Genomic DNA, 19,773 nt, shown 5'->3' on the forward strand with positions numbered 1-19,773 from the left:
TATGCAAATTAGGACATATTCAATAAGTGTGGAGCCATGTGCATATTCAAATTAATTTCAAAAGAAACCTGTCATATAAAAACAATTACTTTTCATATATAGGCCTACTCTTACTATGTAAAGTGTTATTGTGGTAAGAGTAAAGGAAAAAGTAAGCCTATGTGGGTGTATTTCGGGCATATTCGATTAGTGTATAGTTCATTTGCATATTAAAATTAATTTTCAAATAAACTTGTAATACAAAAACTTTTACTTTTCATGGGTACTTTCATTGTGTAAAGTTTAATTTTGATAGGAGTTATTTTGCCTTTTTAGTATTGTTGCCTGGCCTTCTTGGCACACATCTCGAATAAATATTATTTCCTCAACTAGAATTTCTTAGGACTTTTAGTATGTTGTTCTGGACACCTGCGTGCTGCAAAAAAATATTTTACAATTAGTCTGCGTAAAACGCTACTTTGCCTGGACTAAAAGGCTACAGACCTAGTGACCGTAATCCTCACTGCATCACGCCTACGTTGTTTGAACTGCTCGTCAGAGTAACCTACACACTAGTCGTCCATTTACATTTTCAGTAGAAATGGAGTGGGGCGGCGTGGGAGAAACTGTTAAATTGTAAGGGAGGAGTTTGACGGTCTTTACTGTCTGTCAGAACAGACGGCAGCGATTAGACAAGGGGTAGCCTGCGGGAGTACATCTTGACCATGGCAAAGCCTACGTTAAAGTTCTGCATGTGTTTATGCTTGGTATTAAACAGCATAGTTCTCATCTGCATTTTGTGCGTGGCTGTCTTGAATAATCAAGGATGTTCAGACGATGATTTTCGAAAAGCTGCTGTAGCTGCCGACTCAGACATGTGTTCGAAGATAGGGCGGTAAGTGTATGGTGATGTTGCTGGGTGATTTAATGCCATACATAATTGTAAAGTAGCATACGAGATCACTACCAACTGAAAAGTTTACGCGAAAACGCTGTCATCAGGCTAAGTGAGTCCTTTAACCGTTTGAGTCAAATTGTAGGCTATTTGTGCCAATTGAGAATATGAGATTAAATATTGTTTTTATTAATTACGAGTTCATTTAATTTCAAACGTGGTCGTACCGTAACATGCTTTCTACATTCAATAGCCTGTCAACATATTACGCTAATGTGTCTTAGAGAAGTTATGATCTGCTTATCAGGATGATAGGTGGTATGACCATTGCGCAATTAGCTTCAATGTATCGTTGGTTATAAGCAGCTTAAAATTCTCTTCAGACCAATAGAGGACCAGTTGATTCTAGGCCTACAACTTTTGTGGCACTTTTGCTTACAGTTAAAAAAAGGGGGCATACGAGATTTTTATTTACACTATCATATTGATAACCATTGATATGTCTTAGTATAGATAAGATACCTCACATTGGTTGCCTACATCTTAATCCACTGTTCTGCTCCCGCAATATCCACGGTATCCAGGGATACATTGATGCGGGGTGGATCAGCGGTAGATGGCGCTATTGCTACTCTGATCTGCACGTCCATCATTCATCCCCAGAGTATGGGCATCGGCGGAGGTTCAATATTTACTATTCGTGACAAAGACGGTAAGGGGTTTCAACAATTTGCCGCCTTCCAGGGGTGTCTGTGTAACATGTCTTTTAAGTTTTAATTTGTTCCAACAGTTAGTTGGATGTTTAAGTCTACTCAGAATAGCTTGATGCTGAATTAAGCTGGTCATTTTTTTTCTGCAGGAAAAGTGAAAATCATTAACTCTCGTGAGACTGTTCCTAAAGTGTTCAACTCTAACTTGATGTCAAAATGCCCAACATCCGTCAAGCCAATGTCAGGTAGGTCTGAAAGATGAAAACCAAATGAACCATTGACCCAAACAAATTCAGGAATGACCTTCTTAGGGTTGACAATAATATTGAGCAATATTATTGTCAACTTCAGCATTGTGAACAAATAATTGCGACTACTAACTTACCTAATCACTCTATTTTTTTTCCGATTAGACACATAGGCTAGGCACACACATAAACACACACACACACACACACACACACACACACACACACACACACACCATTATAATGTCAACAGGAAGCTACCCTCATTCCAGTCCACACACTCTTTCACCATACTGATGTTTCACCAGGTCAGAGTGGAAAATTGCTAACACATTATCACAGAAATGTATAACATTGGGTTAGGTTGGGTATAACAGTCTTGAGAGAGAGAGAGAGAGAGAGAGAGAGAGAGAGAGAGAAAGAGAGAGAACTGTAGAAAGTCAAAATGAAAAAAAAAAAATACGATTTCAGAAAGGAAGCAAGTAAATCTAAAATTTCAGAGCTCAGGTCTCTGAATGTCAATGTCTCAAATAAGGCCAGATCTACAGTCACATTTTATGGTAGCTAATCATTAATAGCAGTTATTGTTTTTGGAACTTAAACATACAGGTAGCCCATTATATAGACATTATAGGCACAATTCTATATTCGCTGTATTTTATGTATATTCGTCTTTCTTTGTGCTGCCTGAGGTTTGTCCTCATGCCACTGTACGTCTCCTAGAACCATTTTGTCTGTCGTGATGTGTTTCTTTCACTTTCTCCTAAAAGGTACTGATTGGATTGGAGTTCCTGGAGAGATCCGTGGCTATGCGGAGGCCCACAGACTTTATGGGAGGCTGCCCTGGGCCAGTCTGTTTGAGCCCACCATCAAGATGGCCAGAGAGGGCTTCCCCCTTCCCTATGTGCTGGGTCGTTTCCTAGTGGTGCTAGACAAGGACAAGACACTGCCCATACGGTGAGATGTACATAAGTGCTTAGAATCTGTCTCTCCGCCTTGTTGTTTGTGTTCTTCTTCTTCTTCTTCTTCTTCTTCTTCTTCTTCTTGTCTATTTATTGCTCTTACCAAAGATTATACATGGCGGAGCAAGATATTTAACCACTTCTGGGAACACAGATTGCACGGGGGGGTGGGGTGGGGGTGGTGGGGGTGGGGGGGTCAAAATCCCCCTTTATGCAGAGCAGAGGCGACTGTTTCATTTAAGTCTATGGCCATAGCTCAGAATTTCACCACATATGCTTAGATCTTGGTTCTATAGAGTTAAGAATGTGAATCCGCAAAAGTGAATACTTTTCTTATATAGTATAGTGTTAGTATTAGTATTAGTATTAGTATAGTGAGTTCTTTTTTAGCATTTTTGAGCCTTCAAGTCTGGAGAAAATCAACCTTATTCAGGTGTGCGCCTGTTATTTATTCTGCTGCTGTTGGTCGGTTGCTACGTAAGCTCATCAATACGTCAACGACACGCATCTTTATGCAGACATGACTCAGTAGACATGAACTACGATGAACTATCTTGCTCTGTCATGTATAATCGTTGCTCTCACTGTCTCTCACTCTCCACCCCTCTCAGACTCTCACAAACCCTACAGTATTTATTTATTAACAGTACAACACTCCACCTGCAAATTTACTGTCATCATCCAACAGATAAGTGACCTGTTTATGTTTTTTCCCTTTTTTTAGGAAATTATTTGTTGACAAAGATGGCAACCTGCTAAAGGAAGGAGATACGCTGAGATTTGAGAAACTGGCTGATACTCTTGAGATTATTGCAAAGGAAGGCGGGGAAGCGTTCTACAAGGGAGAAATAGCAAGAAACCTCATCAGTGACATCAAGGAAGCAGGTGAACACTCTTCCATGAAATTGTGTTATAAATGGTAAAGGGCATTTATCTAAACCCGCAGAATTTTGTCCGTACAATATCTTACAGATTTCTAACAAATCCTCACAGCTAGCCATAAACCCTTGACTGTAGTCTCTAGGGTTAGGGTTAGTGTTAGTTTACTGTAATTATTTTTCATTCCGGGCCCTAATTTAAATGCTGTGCAAAATCTATTTGTGAATTTCATACCATGAGCAAGATCCCAAGCACAAACATTTGAGGGTCAGCTTGAAGCTCTCACTTATCACAATAGCTTTATTTCATGTACGAGAACTTGGACTGACTTTATATATATATATATATATTATACACTGCCGTTGAAACGTTTGGGGTCACTTAGAAATTTCCATTCCACTCCATCATAGACAGAATACCAGCTTAGATCAGTTGCATTGTTTTTTTTAATCAGGGCAGCAGTTTTCAGATTACATTATGTGCTTACATAATTGCAAAAGGGATCTCCAATGTTTTCTCAGTTAGCTTTTTAAAATGATAATGCATTAAAAATCAGCCATTTCTTTCTACAACAGTCTTTTACAACATTAATGACGAAAACAAGGTCACTCCAAACCTTTGAACGGTAGTTTATACAGTATATATATATCACTAGGATGGCCAGTGATGTGAATGGTCAAGCATTGACAATATTCAATATTACTGGTGGCGATAAGGTGGCAGGGGGCCCCAAATCAAATTCTGTTTAGGGCTGGCTCTGGTGCTATTAATGAGACCTTACCAAATCCATTTATTTATGCTTGTGGCCTACTTTTCAACTCATGCTACACTTGCTGTGCAGGCTTTGTTCAAACAATCTCTTTTCTCTCCCTGATCTCATTTGATGTTGAATGATTAGGTGGGTCATTGTCCCAGGAAGATTTTAACTCGTTTAGAGTTCAGGTGTTGGATGCGTGGAAACTGCCACTAGGAGACTATGACATGTACATTCCACCTCCACCAGCTGGAGGCGCTATTCTGGGCTTCATACTGAACACCATGAGAGGTGAGCCAGACCCATACGTTGACTAATCTGTGGCAAGGCGCCATGAAATCAAAACCGGCCGCCACAGATTCATCTTCTATGTTGTACTATTTAAATTAAAAATAAGATAAAAATCCTTTTATTGAGCTGCGCTTTTTACGCACGCAGCCTTTCCTTACCCCACCCCGCCCCGCTCTCTCTCGTAACGAGCCCGCTGCCCCTCCTCTGCATGTGCATTTAACAAAACATTATATTGTTAAAGGATTGTTGTTGCCACATACTGTAGACGCATTGCATAGAAGATGACGGGCTAAATTGCTACTAAATCCGCTTAGCATCGTGACAATGCTGCGCAAATTTGTTCAAAACTGCTGCATTCAAGTTAACTGTTAAGGTTTTATCACAACATAGTACATTAAGGAGACTAAACTAAGTTAAGTTATGCAATCAAGCAGTATCTCAAAGCTTAGAATACTGTTTGGATGTCGAGTTTAGCATGCTTACTTACAGCTGCTTGTCAATTTCGTTACTCATGCAGGGCTCATTTTATTGACTCTGACACTGAATATTTGCAAAATCCCGATGTAAATGGGAAAAGTGTTTTCCAAAACTCAAATTGTGATTGTCCCAAGGAGAAGTACGAATCTTTATTTTAATTAACTACCTAGAAAACGTTATGAATTGCATCCACACATCAGCAGCCCTCACAAACTTCTTAAAGTGACAGGCACTCAATTAGACCTATACACTACCAAGCCAATCTTGGTGGAATATCCCTTTAAGACATGATAGATGTCTGGAGGTCTCATCTACTGGAGTGTTTTTTTTTGTTGGAATAATGTATGTCACTAGAAATGCATGAATAAAACATGGGTGATTCCAACCCCAACAGGTTACAATTTGACACCAGCATCTCTCGAAGGGCAGCAGAAGATGCTTACGTTTCAGCGATACGTGGAGACATCCAAATTTGCCAATGGACTGAGGAGATTTCTCAGAGATCCAAGATTCACACCACCTGAGGTGTGTATATCTTCACTCATAAGTATAATTTCAAGTGCAGTTTTGTAAAACTTCAATTAGCATTTCCAATATTTCTGACTAAAAAGGCTTGACATAAAGTATTCGCCCATATACAAGACCAACTGTGTTTGGTTAATTAACTCTTCAAGAGTTGCATTTTTAGCACTACTCAGAGTTTATATGGTTCGATTAGACTAAGGGCTCTATTTCAGCAGTCTAGCACAAAGTCTGAAGCGCGATGTGCATGTACGTTTACCATCTTGACAATGGTATAAACTGTCTCTGTGCAAGGTACATAGTTCAACAGGGTTGTTGTTATGTTTCTGAATTAGTCACGAGTATGTTTTGGCCGTAATATCCATTAAACCAATGAGAGTGGCACCTGTCATTCCCTTTAAGAGCAAGGAGCGCAAAATCAGTGTGTTGGTATTTTGACGACCAGTGAGTGTAACTTCACATAAGACTGTGTATGCAACAGCAGGATTCCACTAAAGCTTGCTTTGCTAAAACGTGCGTGACAAGCAGAGTGTTGGCTTCACGCATCTGCACTCGCCTAGTATTTGAACTCGTAGGCAACAACAAAACAAAGTCTTACACTTTATTTACTTTCACTATTGTTGCCTGGGACTTGTTGCTAAGTTCTCGCCAGTTGTTACATTTCATGCCAGTGTGCCCTTAACTCATTGAGTGCCAAAAACGTAATATTACGTTTTTCCTTCCCATGCGTTGAGTGCCAAAAACGTAATATTACGTTTTTAGCTTTTTTGTTAAATTACGAAACTAGACACTCTAACACACCTTATATGTGATTTTGGGAACTCTGTGATGAATGGAAATGAAATATATGACGATCGAAAACTCATCAAAACGCAAGATCTGGACATTTTATCTGGACGTTTGATCTTATCTCGGCTTTTGATGGTTGCCGCTTTGTTTCGAATCAGTCACTGATTAGCCTATCTGTGACATGCACGCCAGGTCAAAATCAGGTAATTTATTTTCGTGGGTTTATCACTAGGTGGCAGGTCTTGTTAGATCTCTTCCCAGAAACTTTGCAGGCAACACTTCTCAGGTGCTGAAGGGAGAAATGAAAAAGTCGAAGAAAAAGATATTGCAGCAGGTGCGTTTTCGCCAGACAACGCTGGATGAGTCCACCTTTCTACTAAGACCAGATTACTCTGACCACGACAGGTCAAAAATATTACAAGGAGTGACTGAACACCGTGCTGAGGAGGGAGTTCCATCTCCACCACAAGCCGGGCCTAGCGGAGTGGGTGGTAGGCCGAGTCGCGCTTGCAAGAGGGCACGCCCTTGACAGAGTGCCGAATATGTCGGTGATAGTGACTCATAAAAGACACAATATCTCCATTTCTAGAAAAAAAACAGGGATTTTGATGAAAACTAGCCACTGTTTAGCTTGGGATTTCTCAGGAACAGAGGCGTGTAGAAATACACGGTTTGCACCCACTGAGAGCTTAAAGTCTAACCTTTCAAACGAGCCATTGTATGTGTTCATAGCTATAACACAGAATATGCTGTGGCTGTACAAAAATCATCTACAAAGGTCTAGATTGCTGGCACTCTAGGACTGTTAAGATAACTGTGGATTACATGCATCTTTCACTCTAGATTAGGTTTTTCTTGGTCAGTGGCGTTATCCTTTATAGTGATGTTAAAATAGCGATTTTTGATTGTGCGTCTGACCACACCTATGTTTCACTGACACACCCATGGGTGCACAATGTTCCTTTGACAATCATTGCATCGCGCTTGGCGCCACAATGCACCGGGTGTAAGATAGAGACCTATGTGTTAAAACTACTTAATTTCGACAACTACTTATTTCACACTTGCGATTTTGCTTTGTTATTGACATTTTTGTTCTTTTCCTGTTGTCCCGAGGCTGACTCCTGCTCACGCAGTGTAATTTCATAATGATATTTCACTCTCAGCCTATCACACTCTAAATGAATTCCATTGAAGACTCTAGCACAGTGACTCATCAGTATCAACAAGTTGCCATCCTAAGCTGCTGTTACACCCAGATGGGTACTATTTTACTGGGAAACCATGAAACTGCCCTTCTCAATCACTCCGATAATGCTAAGTGATTAGTGCAGTTAAGAGGATATTAAATGGTCAGCCAGTAATGCATTAACACTTACTCTCTAGCAGTGTGCACCAGTCAAAGGCACTAAGGCACCTGTCACCTGTCAAAGGCACCTGTCATTTAGCCAGGATGTTTGCAATGCAATTGCAATTTGCTTCTGTCCGGGAGAAAAAATGGAGGATGGGTTGAATTTGTTACTCTTAAGTGTGGTGGTTGTGCAAATTTGCTGCAGGAAGAGGATGTTAAAAGAGGTTGCATGTATCTTCTGCTTTGGTGTCAGAAACTAAAACCCTCAGGCGAGGGAAAACATAGATGTTGAAAGTGCCAAAAAAAAACACTGTTTAGACAAATCATATGGAAGCCAGCGGTTCTTCAGGAAATGATAATTTCTACCCATACCTACAGTGGTCTATTTTCAGCTTCAGAGTTCAGATTTAGTTTTTTAAATAATGTAGATCAGTGCAAGAAATCTAGAAGAAACTGTGTTTAATTTCCTGTAAGATAAAAACCACATGGTGTTGCATATCCGTCTTGTTATCATACCATCAAAATCACCTCACCTCTCAATACATCTGAAAGCAGATTTGTTTATCAGAATAAACAGTGTGTTTTTGTCAACAAAATCTTGTTTCACCTCTATGTGATCAGTAAAGAAGATAATTTCCCAGCATAAGAAGAGTCTGTTGACACAAACCAGCATTAGATTAAGAAGAAACATTGATTCATAGTCTATCATTTTGGCTGTCTGCTGTTTGGTTGGAAATGTGTTTCATGATTGCCTCCCTGACTCTTGCAACACTCCTTATGAGACACCAGTCCCGCAAAGACATCTTTTAACTCCTTCAGTCATTGTCTTGTTGCCCTTTTAATTTTTTGTCCCTTCTGCCTTAGGTCATTCTTTTGTTTATTGCACTTAGCACTTTATTGTGAAGCACTTTGGTGCGGCTCAGCCGTCTGGAAATGTACTGTAGAAATACAATTTGACTTGACTTGACTTGACATTAGTTTGACTTTGATGAGCCAAACACTGTACTCTGAATTGATTGGTCACTAGAAGTGGGTTAGGGTCAATAACAAGTAGATTTGTTCAGTTATGACTTGTGTAATAGCAACTGACAGTGATAAGCCAGTAATTACACGTGTAGTAGCTAGCTACTGATTTGCTATGAAATATGTCCTAAATGAGCCAAAAGATGTACTCTAAATGGGTTGGTCACAACATGCTTAGCTGACATCAGTCATTACTTGTGCAATCCACTGATAGAGATACATTGAGTTATTACTTGTGCAATAATGCTGCTGATTTGCTATCAAATATGTACATGCGGTTTCTGTTTCGATGTGCAGCCAGCATTGGCGGCAAGTAAGGAAGAGTTTGCGGAGAAAATAAGAGCGATGATCCATGATGACCGCACCCATGATGACCAGTACTACAACGTGACGCCCTCTATGGATGCCATGGGCACCACTCACGTGTCCGTGCTGGCTGAGGATGGCACAGCTGTGTCTGTTACTAGCACCATCAACCACATGTGAGTCAAAGCAGCCAGGCTAGATCAAAAGTGCCAACTATGCCCTAGTTCTACCATATATCTACTAACAACAACAGCTTATGTGTAATTATTCATAGAGTAATCACACTCATACTAAGGTCATTACCAACAGTACTCCAACAGCTAGTCTAGTCTGCCTAAACATTAGCTGACAGGAAATTAGTTATGTAATGTCAATCTCTTATAAGTTATTCCATTAACAGTAAAGTGGCTCAGTTTATCTGTTGTAGGAAACAACTTTTATTGCACTTCTGCAGCTCTTTTAAAATATTTATTGTAATCGCTTTTATTGGTTAATAGTTATCTGTATTATAGCAGTCATTAAAGTTGATGGTTAGCCCTATGACCTAACCTAAAATGCTAGTTGTTTATTTCAATATGGATTTTCTTGTAATGTATTTTATTTCCTAACAATAAAGACTAGATTTTGGGATTTTCAATGTGACAGACTGATAAGATTTTCCCTAACTAACTGTTAGGGCCATATATGAGCCTAATGCACTTCATTTCAAATAGCTAAAAGTGCATTGGCACTTCAGAACAAAGAACAAGCAATGCCCATCTTCTGTAACTCGTGCAGACTGTAATTTCTGTGCCTTTGTTTGTGTCTATTCAGATTTGGGTCCAAAGTCTTCTCTCCCAAAACTGGCATCATTCTGAATAACGAGCTGTCGGATTTCTGTGGCAAGGCCAGCAGCATTCAGGCAGGTAATGAGCTGAAAGGCTGACTCATCCTACTGCCATGTTTTTCCTCTTTAGTTCTTGAGCGAAAAAGCATCTCCATTTCAGCATTGTTTTGATTTTCAAGTACTCCCCAAGTTTAACTAACCCCCCACACACACACACACACACACACATACACACATGTACTGTGGAAGAATTTTTAGCTTAAAGATGTATAAATACTGAGAGTCTGAAATAAGGTTTGTCTTTCTCGTTAGTAGTTTATTAATCTCTGCGCAGAGAGGTCTCATAAGCATCAGGCTATCAGGATACAGAGACAAAGTCTGTGCACCCAAGAAACAATGAAACAAGAAACAAAACAGTTGTTTTCTCACACACACATTTATACCTCGCACAGTATCATAATCTCATTGTATAATTGTATCATTACACCCTCTCTGCACATACACATGACTTGGTCAATACAATGGGTTATTTAAGAATCAAGGACAGTAAGAACGTCATACAATACAGGATTTGCCATCGGACCATTAGTTATTGAATCAAAAAATAAGAACTAATAAGAACTTTAAGAACTAGATTAGTGTCAAACAGAAAGAGTGAATTCACACTGCATTAGAAGTATCAATTATACGGAACATCACAAGCTAGGCTAAACTCAGAAGAGTCCCCCTTTGTGATTTTCCTCTCACAGTACACACTCACACACACACATGCACATGCAGGCGTGCAAACACCCACACCCACACACACACACACACACACACACACACACAAATTACATTTCATGAAATGGAGATGCAGTAGGTGATAAGTAAGTGGATGTTCATATTACCAAGGACAGGGACAGCCATGCGTGGGGATGGAAGTGAGCAAGGTCATGTAGTTTTCCTAGTGGAAGCTAAGTGACAAACCACATAGACTTTGACTGGAGCAGTGACCATGATGGCATGGCATTCGACAATCATATTTTCTCGAGGTTAGCAGCGGAGTAAATTTTAATTTTCCGGAAATTAACAGGCCCATCCAACCTCCTCATCCAGGCAAATGGGAAGTAAGGAAAAATGTGTAGTTGGTGGGTAATGCAGCAGTATGTTCTGGTTTAATCCAGGTCTCAGTGAGAGCCAAGATCTCCAGAGATAAGTGGTTAGCATGAGCAGCAATGAAATCAGCTTTTTTACTGTGTATGGGAAGTTCCACAACCCAACTGTGAGGCTCCTGTTGCTCCAGGCGAGGTCTAGCTTTAGTGAGCAGAGGTTGGCTGGTTAACGATGCCTTTTGGGATGTTAAACCTTTCTGAGTAGTTCTAGAAGAGATCCCGCACACTGTCCATTCCGCATGCAAACATTTCTTAGAATATAACACAATGTTTCGGTCTCAGACCTTCATCAGGTAAATTACCCGATGAGGTGAGAGTTATCAGAACAGTGAGAGGGAACCTGGGCTTTTGCAGATAGGACCGGTTTGCCTTATTCGGTGGCCTTGCTCCGTGGACTCACGCAGGTAGACACGTCTTGACCCAATATCGTTTTCACATGAGAAGGACTGAACACAGTGGCTGAAGCTGACACTTCAGCACTAACCTCTACACACACATAGAATGTCTACACTTCGTGCTATTAAAGCATGATGTATTGCGACATCAGAAGCAAGTCAAATTTGTAGTTTCTTATGTCTCATTCCATCGAACTACAGATCCGCAACCCGATCTGGCAAACTTACATAGCGCAGTTATAGCCGATAGAGGGCCTCAAAGCGAATGCAGAAGTGCCGTTCACCCAGTTACGAGGTGATGAACCACTGAAATGATTTTGGAAACATTATTTTAAGGTACAAAAACTCTTTGGTGTTGCTTTAATTTGGAATTTGGTCCTGGAAATCAGCACAGTACCAGTGTAGAGCAGAGTGTAGTGCATTGGAGAAAGACAACACATTATTTGTGTATAAAGTGCCAATGATGTACCATGTTTCAATCATACAGTTGTGTGGAGTCGTGTACTTATTACTAGATTATATTACTTATGTCTGTGTGTGTGTATGTGTGTTTGTGTGTGTCACTTGAGTGTAGTGCATTGGAGAAAGACAATACATTATTTGACATATGAAAAATTATCTGCTCTGTGGAATATACTTACTATTTTGTCAAAGTAAGTTTGCATATATATTGTGTGTGTTGTGTGGTATAATTTAGTGTTAGTGCCTGTTTCATAGGTGAACAGCCACCCTCCTCCATGTCCCCTACCATCCTCTACTCCAAGTCTAAGAATCACACCATGGTAGTCGGGGGATCAGGGGGTAGCATGATCATCACTGGTATGGCTCTGGTGAGTACTTCATCAACACCACATTACAAGTACACTACAGGTCAAACGTTTGGAGACTGCTTCTCTTTTATCGGTCTTTGTATTTCTGACTATTTTTTACATTGTAGAACAAAACTGAAAATAACACACAGAGCTATGAAATAACACACCTTGGGTTATGTAGTAAACAAGAAAGGGTGCACACAGCTACATGTTTTATATTTTAAGCTCTTCAAATCAGTGAACATTTGCTGTGATGACAGTATTTCACACTCTTGGCATTCTCTCAACCACCGTAGGTTAGGGCAGCCGTGGCCTACTGGTTAGCGCTTCAGACTTGTAACTGAAGGGTTGTCGGTTCAAACCCCGAACCAGTAGGCACGGCTGAAGTGCTCTTGAGCAAGGCACCTAACCCCTCACTGCTCCCCGAGCGCCGCTGTTGTTGCAGGCAGCTCACTGCACCGGGATTAGTGTGTGCTTCACCTAACTGTGTGCTGAGTGTGTTTCACTAAAATGCAGGGATCAAAAGAGTATACTTATACTTAGTTAGACACTGGGAATGGTTTTCAAAGAGTCCTGAAGAAGTTCCCATACATGTCGTTAACTCATGTTATCCGAGAAGAATTCTAGATCATCTCACAAAGCTGGTTATGATAATGCCAATAATGTGCAAAGCAGTCCCAAAGGCAACAGAGTGATTAGAACTCGAACCCGTATAAAAGCTTTTTTGATAAAGCTTTTAACCTTTAGTATTACTAGATCAGCCTATAATGTTTCTAGCATTAGACAAGATCGTATTTGTGTTATTAGATCAGTGCATATCTAGAGAGTAATGTTTACTTGTAACTTGAGTAATGTTTAATGGTTTATGTCTGAAAAGTTAGTTCCCGTGCTTGCTCTCTGTGCTGTCCAGACAATCATGAACCATCTCTGGATGGGAAAGAGCCTCAAGGACGCTATTTCTGCTCCTGTGGTGTTTGTGGACTCCAAAAATAAACTAAGCTTTGAGCCAACATTTGACAAGGTAATTAAAGGTTCTATGGATCTTTCATGCTCTTTCATGCTGATTGTGTGTGTCTGCTGCTTTCCCTTTTCGAGAACTTTTGAGAAAGTTTGCCGTTGAGAACGCAACAAAGCGCAGGTCTCTAGAATCTTTGATGGAAAGCCCTGCATTAGTGTCTAGGTGCCAAATAGTCTCCAGGCTCTAAGCTGTCAACTTCTTTCCACATGAATGAAAGAATGTTGTCCTACCAGTGATAACACTGTGACTGTTAATTCAGACACTACTGGTCACGCCTTTCCACTTTACAATGTCAGGATGACTAGTCGATGACTGGTCCTGCCCTGCCCTGCCCTTGCACGCACGCATTAGAATTAACTGGATGGAACATGTTGTCATCAGTTTCATATAAAAAAATAAAAGATTGATAAAACACAAGCAACTACAGATCAAAATGCAATATTGCTAATTGCAGCACCCCCTATAGGTCAAAGGTCACCAAATTGTTTGAGCGTCCTCCTAATGGGGTCATGAATATACGTAGTAAGTTTGGTTATGATACATGGCAGGGTTGCTGAGATATGAGCTCACTTCCTGTTTGGCGGCTTCGCCACCAATTTCGATTATTGTTACGGGCGAATGCTTTTTGTCAATTGTTCCAGAGAGCAATACATTGATAGGTTATGGTCTGAAGATGGTCTGTGCCAATGTTGGTGAAGATCAGATGAAATTTGCGACCTGTGATAACTTTTTGATGTTTTTGATTAAATCTAACATGGCGGCCGAATCAATTACGATGACATCACAAGTTGGCCTGGGTCGGTCTAAGGACCTCCAACAGTATTACCAGACACTACTAGTACATTTTAATTCCCAAACACAACAGCAGCTACAGGCCAAAAGGCATGTTTCTTAATTACAGCGCCCCCTAGAGGTCAAAGGTCACAGATTTATTGAGTGTCCCCCTGATTGGGTCCTGAGTCCATGCACCCAGTTTGGCTTTGATACATGCAAGGGTTGCTGAGATATGACCTCACTTCCTGTTTGGCGGCTTGACCGCAAATTTCGATTGGCTGTTACAGCCGAATGCTTCTGTCAATTGTTCCAGAAAGCAATGCACTGATAAGGCATGGTCTGAAGATGGTCTCTGCCAATTTTGGTGAGGATCCGCTGAAATTTGTGACCTGCGAAAACTTGTACGTGTTTTTGATTAAATCCAATATGGCGGGCGAATCAATTACGATGACATCACAAGTTGGCTTGGGTCGGCCTAAGGACCTTAAACAGTAGTACCAGACACCACTAGTGCATTTTAATTCTAAGCACAACTGCTGCTACAGGCCAAAAGGTTCTAATTACAGTGCCCCCTAGAGGATTGGCCTGGGTCGGGTCTAAGGACCTCCAACAGTATTACCAGACACTACTAGTACATTTTAATTCCCAAACACAACAGCAGCTACAGGCCAAAAGGCATGTTTCTTAATTACAGCGCCCCCTAGAGGTCAAAGGTCACAGATTTATTGAGTGTCCCCCTGATTGGGTCCTGAGTCCATGCACCCAGTTTGGCTTTGATACATGCAAGGGTTGCTGAGATATGACCTCACTTCCTGTTTGGCGGCTTGACCGCAAATTTCGATTGGCTGTTACAGCCGAATGCTTCTGTCAATTGTTCCAGAAAGCAATGCACTGATAAGGCATGGTCTGAAGATGGTCTCTGCCAATTTTGGTGAGGATCCGCTGAAATTTGTGACCTCAAGAAAACTTGTAATGTTTTTGATTAAATCCAATATGGTATGGCTTAATCAATTACTTATGACATCACAAGTTGGCTTGGGTCGGCCTAAGGACCTTAAAGCCAAAAGGCATGTTTCTTAATTACAGTGCCCCCTAGAGGTCAAAGGTCACCAGATTTCTTGAGCGTCCCCCTGATTGGGTCCCGAGTCCATGGACTCACCAAGCCAGGTGAAACCTATCCTGGATAAGTGCGCGCTCACGGCTCCCTCAAATAGACCCGCCACCCGATCACAGATTCACTGATTCACCATGGCAACTAGAGGGGCTTCATTGCTTCTTCTCACGGTGTGAAGTAGGTAGCGACAGCCTTTTCACCACAGCAACAAACAGCAACACCTCTGTTTAGGAGAATATTGCAACTAGTGCAGCGACCACCACGCCGCGAAAATGGTTAGGCACTCCGTGGCGTCACATTGTCGCATGACAGGTCGGGGAATGGCGAGTATGTAAAAGTTAATTAATGATCACAAACGTTTAAATAATGACAGTGGGTCTAGGTATATGTGATAACAATGTGTAGTGGGCAGTGGAATAACTATTGGTTTCCGTTTGTGGTGACTGCTGACTGAGATAAGGGATGAGATTAAATAGATCCTGGAACTTAGCCTGGTCTGGAGCAGGCTAGCTCCACAGAATAAATCGCCATGGTAACTTATACCATAACATATCCTGCTGCCCCCTATCCCGCTTTTGTGCAACTAGATCACGGATAAATTGAGCCAGGATAACCAAGATATCCCGGCTTAATCCCTTATCCTAGTTTTGTGCAATAGGCCCCAGATCACATTATCACTTGATCACTTCACAATGTCAGGATGACTAGTCAGGAAAAATGGTTTATATTATGGCCTGATTTACAATTCTGCTGTTTGCTATTGTTCCAAGCCAAGTGAGCAGCTATGTAAAAACATAGTCCAAATCACATTATCACTTGATCACTTTGCAATGTCAGGATGACTATTTGGTTCATACCCAGGTCGGGATTGTTATTGCTATTGTTCCCAGCCAAGTGAGCATGTAAAAACATAGTCCAGATCACATTATCACTTGATCACTTCACAATGTCAGGATGACTAGTCAAGAAAATGGGTTTATACTATGGCCTGATTTACAATTCTGCTGTTGTTGTTGTTCCCACCCAAGTGAGCATGATGTGCTGTCATTATGTTCTGTCCTCTCCTTGACAAAGACATTTAGAAGAACTGGACCTTCTTAACACTGCATATTCCCACTCAAAATCCTTTTGTTTGGTTAATGTACACTCTTTAAACGAATCTGTTGGAAACAACACAAACTGTGTCGTCCCTATCTGGACATAGAGATGTGTTAAAAACAATACAAGTTATGTAGAGTGTAGTTCTTTAGTATTTGGTAGTTCAAAAGAAACATTTCATTTGGTAATATACCCGTAATAAACACTAACAGTGAATGAAAAAATGAAATTATTCCTTATGTTCTTTGACATGTTCCTCATGTACCTTCATGTTCCTTGACAGGTTGTTGTGGAGAAACTTAAATCTTTTGGCAACAAGGTGGAGAAGCGGGAGATGTTCTTCAATGTGATTAATGCTGTATCCAAAAAGGATGGATGCATCACTGCAGTGTCGGACGATCGGAAGAAGGGAAAAGCGGCTGGATATTAATTCTTCTCAACACACTCGTGGATTAGTAAAAGAAAAAACATTCCAAGGGCTGAGCGTTCTCGTTAAGCGAGCAAATTTATCAACCAGGAAAAGATAAACCCAAGGAGGCTTCTGGGATTTAACGCACAAGTCAAAACACTACTGTCCTCTGACTAGCCTTGGTGCAGAATAACGTGATAGAAAATCACTCGGCACATTAATTTACCTCAGGAATCGCGTGGCACAGATTACAGATTCAATCCATTTCAAGATCATATCACTTCAAGTGACCACCACCACCACCAACCTGGTAAATGCTTGAAAGGTTGTGTGAGGTGAATGCTCTTGAACAAAGTGAATGCTCTTGTATTCCTGTTAACAGTGAGAGGTTGTGAGAGGGAAGCAGCTGGCAGTAACAGTTGTGCCTTCACTGTGGGAAAGAAAGAATAGGTTTATATCATATCTGATCACTAAATTCCAGCCTGTAGTTAAAGGAAAACTCCAGCGATTTTTCACATAGATCTCCGTTTCTCGAGGTCACAGAGTACTGTCGATACGAAATAAAAGGAAGAAAATACTCTTGAGACATGATGTTAAAGATGCCCGCAGAGTGTAGCACTGTAGCTGCCTGGCTGCTTTAGCTGTGACCTTGTCACAGCTAAAGCAGCCTAACAGTGACCTTGACAACAGAGATCTATGAAAAATCGCCAGAATTATCCTTTAAAGGACAAGACATCCCTCATCATCGTGGCATTACTATCGGACAAGGGTAAAAATTATTTTAAGTTTCTAGTGTGCACCCATGCGGCCATTTTGTCTTGTAACCATAGTTTAATGTATGATTTGTCTGAACCAATGCACTGTTAGGACATAAGAAAAGATTACAACCACTCCAGATTTGAAGAGGACAGTGGAATGACTGGTTTTGTAAACGTGGGATACAAAAGTACCTTTTTTATTATGCAGTGAATGAGTGAAATATATCGTAAGGCCATGAAACTGAAATAACTGAAATATGATTGATCGTTTGGAGAAAAGGCTAGGTACTGTATGTGAGTGCAGGTAATTAAGCCTGTCCAGATCTGTATGTAAAATATCTGAACTGCCTTGATGCAAACATCTATATGTATTGCAGTCTATCATTGTAAGTTGTGCAATCAACTCTTATCTCAACCGCACACAAATACTCCTTTACTTGTAGATGCAGAGAATAGAGAGATGATACATTTGTGTATTTAAATTGCTTGACCAATGTGTTGGGCTGTTGACTGAAAAGTCATGGGTGTGAAGGTGAAGTCTTTTGAGGTTTTCCGTCCCTCAGGATGTTGTCCTGACTGAGTCATAGCTATGTTTAGGCTCAAACTGCCGATCCTTCATTTGAGGGAGAGGAGACATGGTTTGCCATATTGTGGGGTGGGCGTGGGGGCAAACTTGTCTCTTAACCCTTGGGCCACACGGAATAGGCCTCAGCTTGTCTCTCTCTCGCTCCCCTTCTGTGTGTGTGGGTTGGGGGCGCAGGTGTAAAAACCTGAAATATGAGAATCTGATTGACAGGCAGGCAGTAAATCAACACAGCCTGCCACCTGTGCGGCATCCTTGTTTTAAACAAAAAATAAAAGAAAAAAAATCTGTCACCATCCTTGTCTTCCTCACCACACACACACACACACACACACACACACACACACACACACACACACACCAGCTTGCTCTCTTGCTCTTAAACTCTACTCAGCATTCAGTCCCATCACTTGCTCATAGTATAACTGCAGGCACACACACAGTGGGAGAGGGAGAAAGTCGTGCCATGTGTTTGCGAGACGCCTGGAGAACAGGATTTAGCCTGTGAGTCACCACTGCAGGCTTAGCTGCAAGCTGTTTCCTCCACTCGTGGATTTCTGGAGAGTGTGACTGTCACTCCTCTGCTTACGTCTTGTGAGTGAGTAAGGTTGTGTGTGTGTATGGGGGTGTTTTGAATGTGTGTGGGGTTTTCTCTTTCTTAAATAAAATATTCTCATAATGGGACTTAATCAGTATTTAAGGAAGTCTTTCTTTAAGGCCACCATGGCCGGCTGTTAAACATGAACATATGATGAATGTGAAAATGTATATGTAGCACAATATCTATTTAAGCCAATACCTATTGTGACTTAATCATATTGTTATTAATATTATTACTTCATTCATTAAAAATGTAAAAGTAGACCGATGAATGTTTCTTTCTTTTTGAAATCTGTACTACCATGAGAATTCCTGCGTATTTCTCAGAAATGGCTGATAGTTCTACTCAAAACAAAACTGAATTGTAGTGTACAGAACCTGCTCAGATGAGCAACATTATGTGTGCTGTTGTAGTATATGGACACACAAAAAGGATTTGTTTCAAAATGTTTAATAACAAGCATGGCAACAAGCATAGCATAAAGACAATGCATGTTTAAAAAAATATATATGGAAATGTATTTTTCCCAAGATACTATACATTTACTGAACCACCCCCATCTTACTCCATATTAAACACTGAAACTTCCGTAACAATGCCCTCTGCCATGAAACTTGCATGAATGCATTAAAATCAAGTCCTAGCCAATCATAATGTATCGTGACAGCTTATGTCTCATATTACCTCCTGGAGTCAACATGAGTTGTACTTCCTATGGGTTAAAAAAAAAAAAGGATCTGAGTGATTGAGTCAGTTCTGCAGCTGCCTTGGTAGATGCACCACGTACTGTCTGAGGACTCGAAGGGTTTCCCAGCCAAGAGGAGAGCGAGGGAGCTTATTAGCGCATAAGACTAATACTCACACGAGTCCCACATTAAAAAAGAAAATGTATTTTCCAAGGAGTGACATTGTCGATGGTAGACCTCGTCAGTCTAACCACACTTCTCGAGAGTTGAAACACTTTCACATATTATGTTTCATGACAGAGGCAGTCACATTCGAGGTAGGGGATGGGGTGGAGAAATAAGCATTTCTTATTGCCCAC

At 40.8% G+C, this 19,773-nt stretch overlaps 1 protein-coding gene across 2 annotated transcripts; it reads left to right on the forward strand.

Moving 5' to 3' along the window:
• Window positions 1-619: 619 nt before the first annotated feature.
• On the forward strand, window positions 620-18,748 carry ggt5a (gamma-glutamyltransferase 5a). 2 transcript variants are annotated; one of them, XM_048243555.1, is made up of 12 exons: window positions 622-874; window positions 1,459-1,586; window positions 1,734-1,829; window positions 2,603-2,789; window positions 3,519-3,679; window positions 4,572-4,718; window positions 5,590-5,720; window positions 9,178-9,362; window positions 10,000-10,091; window positions 12,279-12,391; window positions 13,284-13,394; window positions 16,661-18,748. In XM_048243555.1, exons 1-12 carry the CDS (start codon window positions 705-707, stop codon window positions 16,805-16,807), a joined length of 1,668 nt encoding a protein of 555 aa, XP_048099512.1. In that variant the 5' UTR covers window positions 622-704; the 3' UTR covers window positions 16,808-18,748. The 2 variants fall into 2 exon arrangements, with proteins under 2 accessions (XP_048099513.1, XP_048099512.1); XM_048243556.1 differs by lacking the exon at window positions 13,284-13,394 and having other exon boundaries at window positions 620-874.
• The last annotated feature ends 1,025 nt before the right edge of the window (window positions 18,749-19,773 follow it).

This window comes from Alosa alosa, chromosome 5 (assembly GCF_017589495.1).
Source record: "Alosa alosa isolate M-15738 ecotype Scorff River chromosome 5, AALO_Geno_1.1, whole genome shotgun sequence".
Lineage (NCBI taxonomy): Eukaryota > Metazoa > Chordata > Actinopteri > Clupeiformes > Clupeidae > Alosa > Alosa alosa.

What these genes read in the sequence shown, in the direction of transcription:
- ggt5a (XM_048243555.1), top strand. Translation starts at nt 705, where the DNA reads ATGGCAAAGCCTACGTTAAAGTTCTGCATGTGTTTATGCTTGGTATTA. An exon ending in ATGTGTTCGAAGATAGGGCG is followed by an intron (nt 875 to 1,458) that starts GTAAGTGTATGG and finishes CACGGTATCCAG; the next exon opens with GGATACATTGATGCGGGGTG. An exon ending in GACAAGACACTGCCCATACG is followed by an intron (nt 2,790 to 3,518) that starts GTGAGATGTACA and finishes CCCTTTTTTTAG; the next exon opens with GAAATTATTTGTTGACAAAG.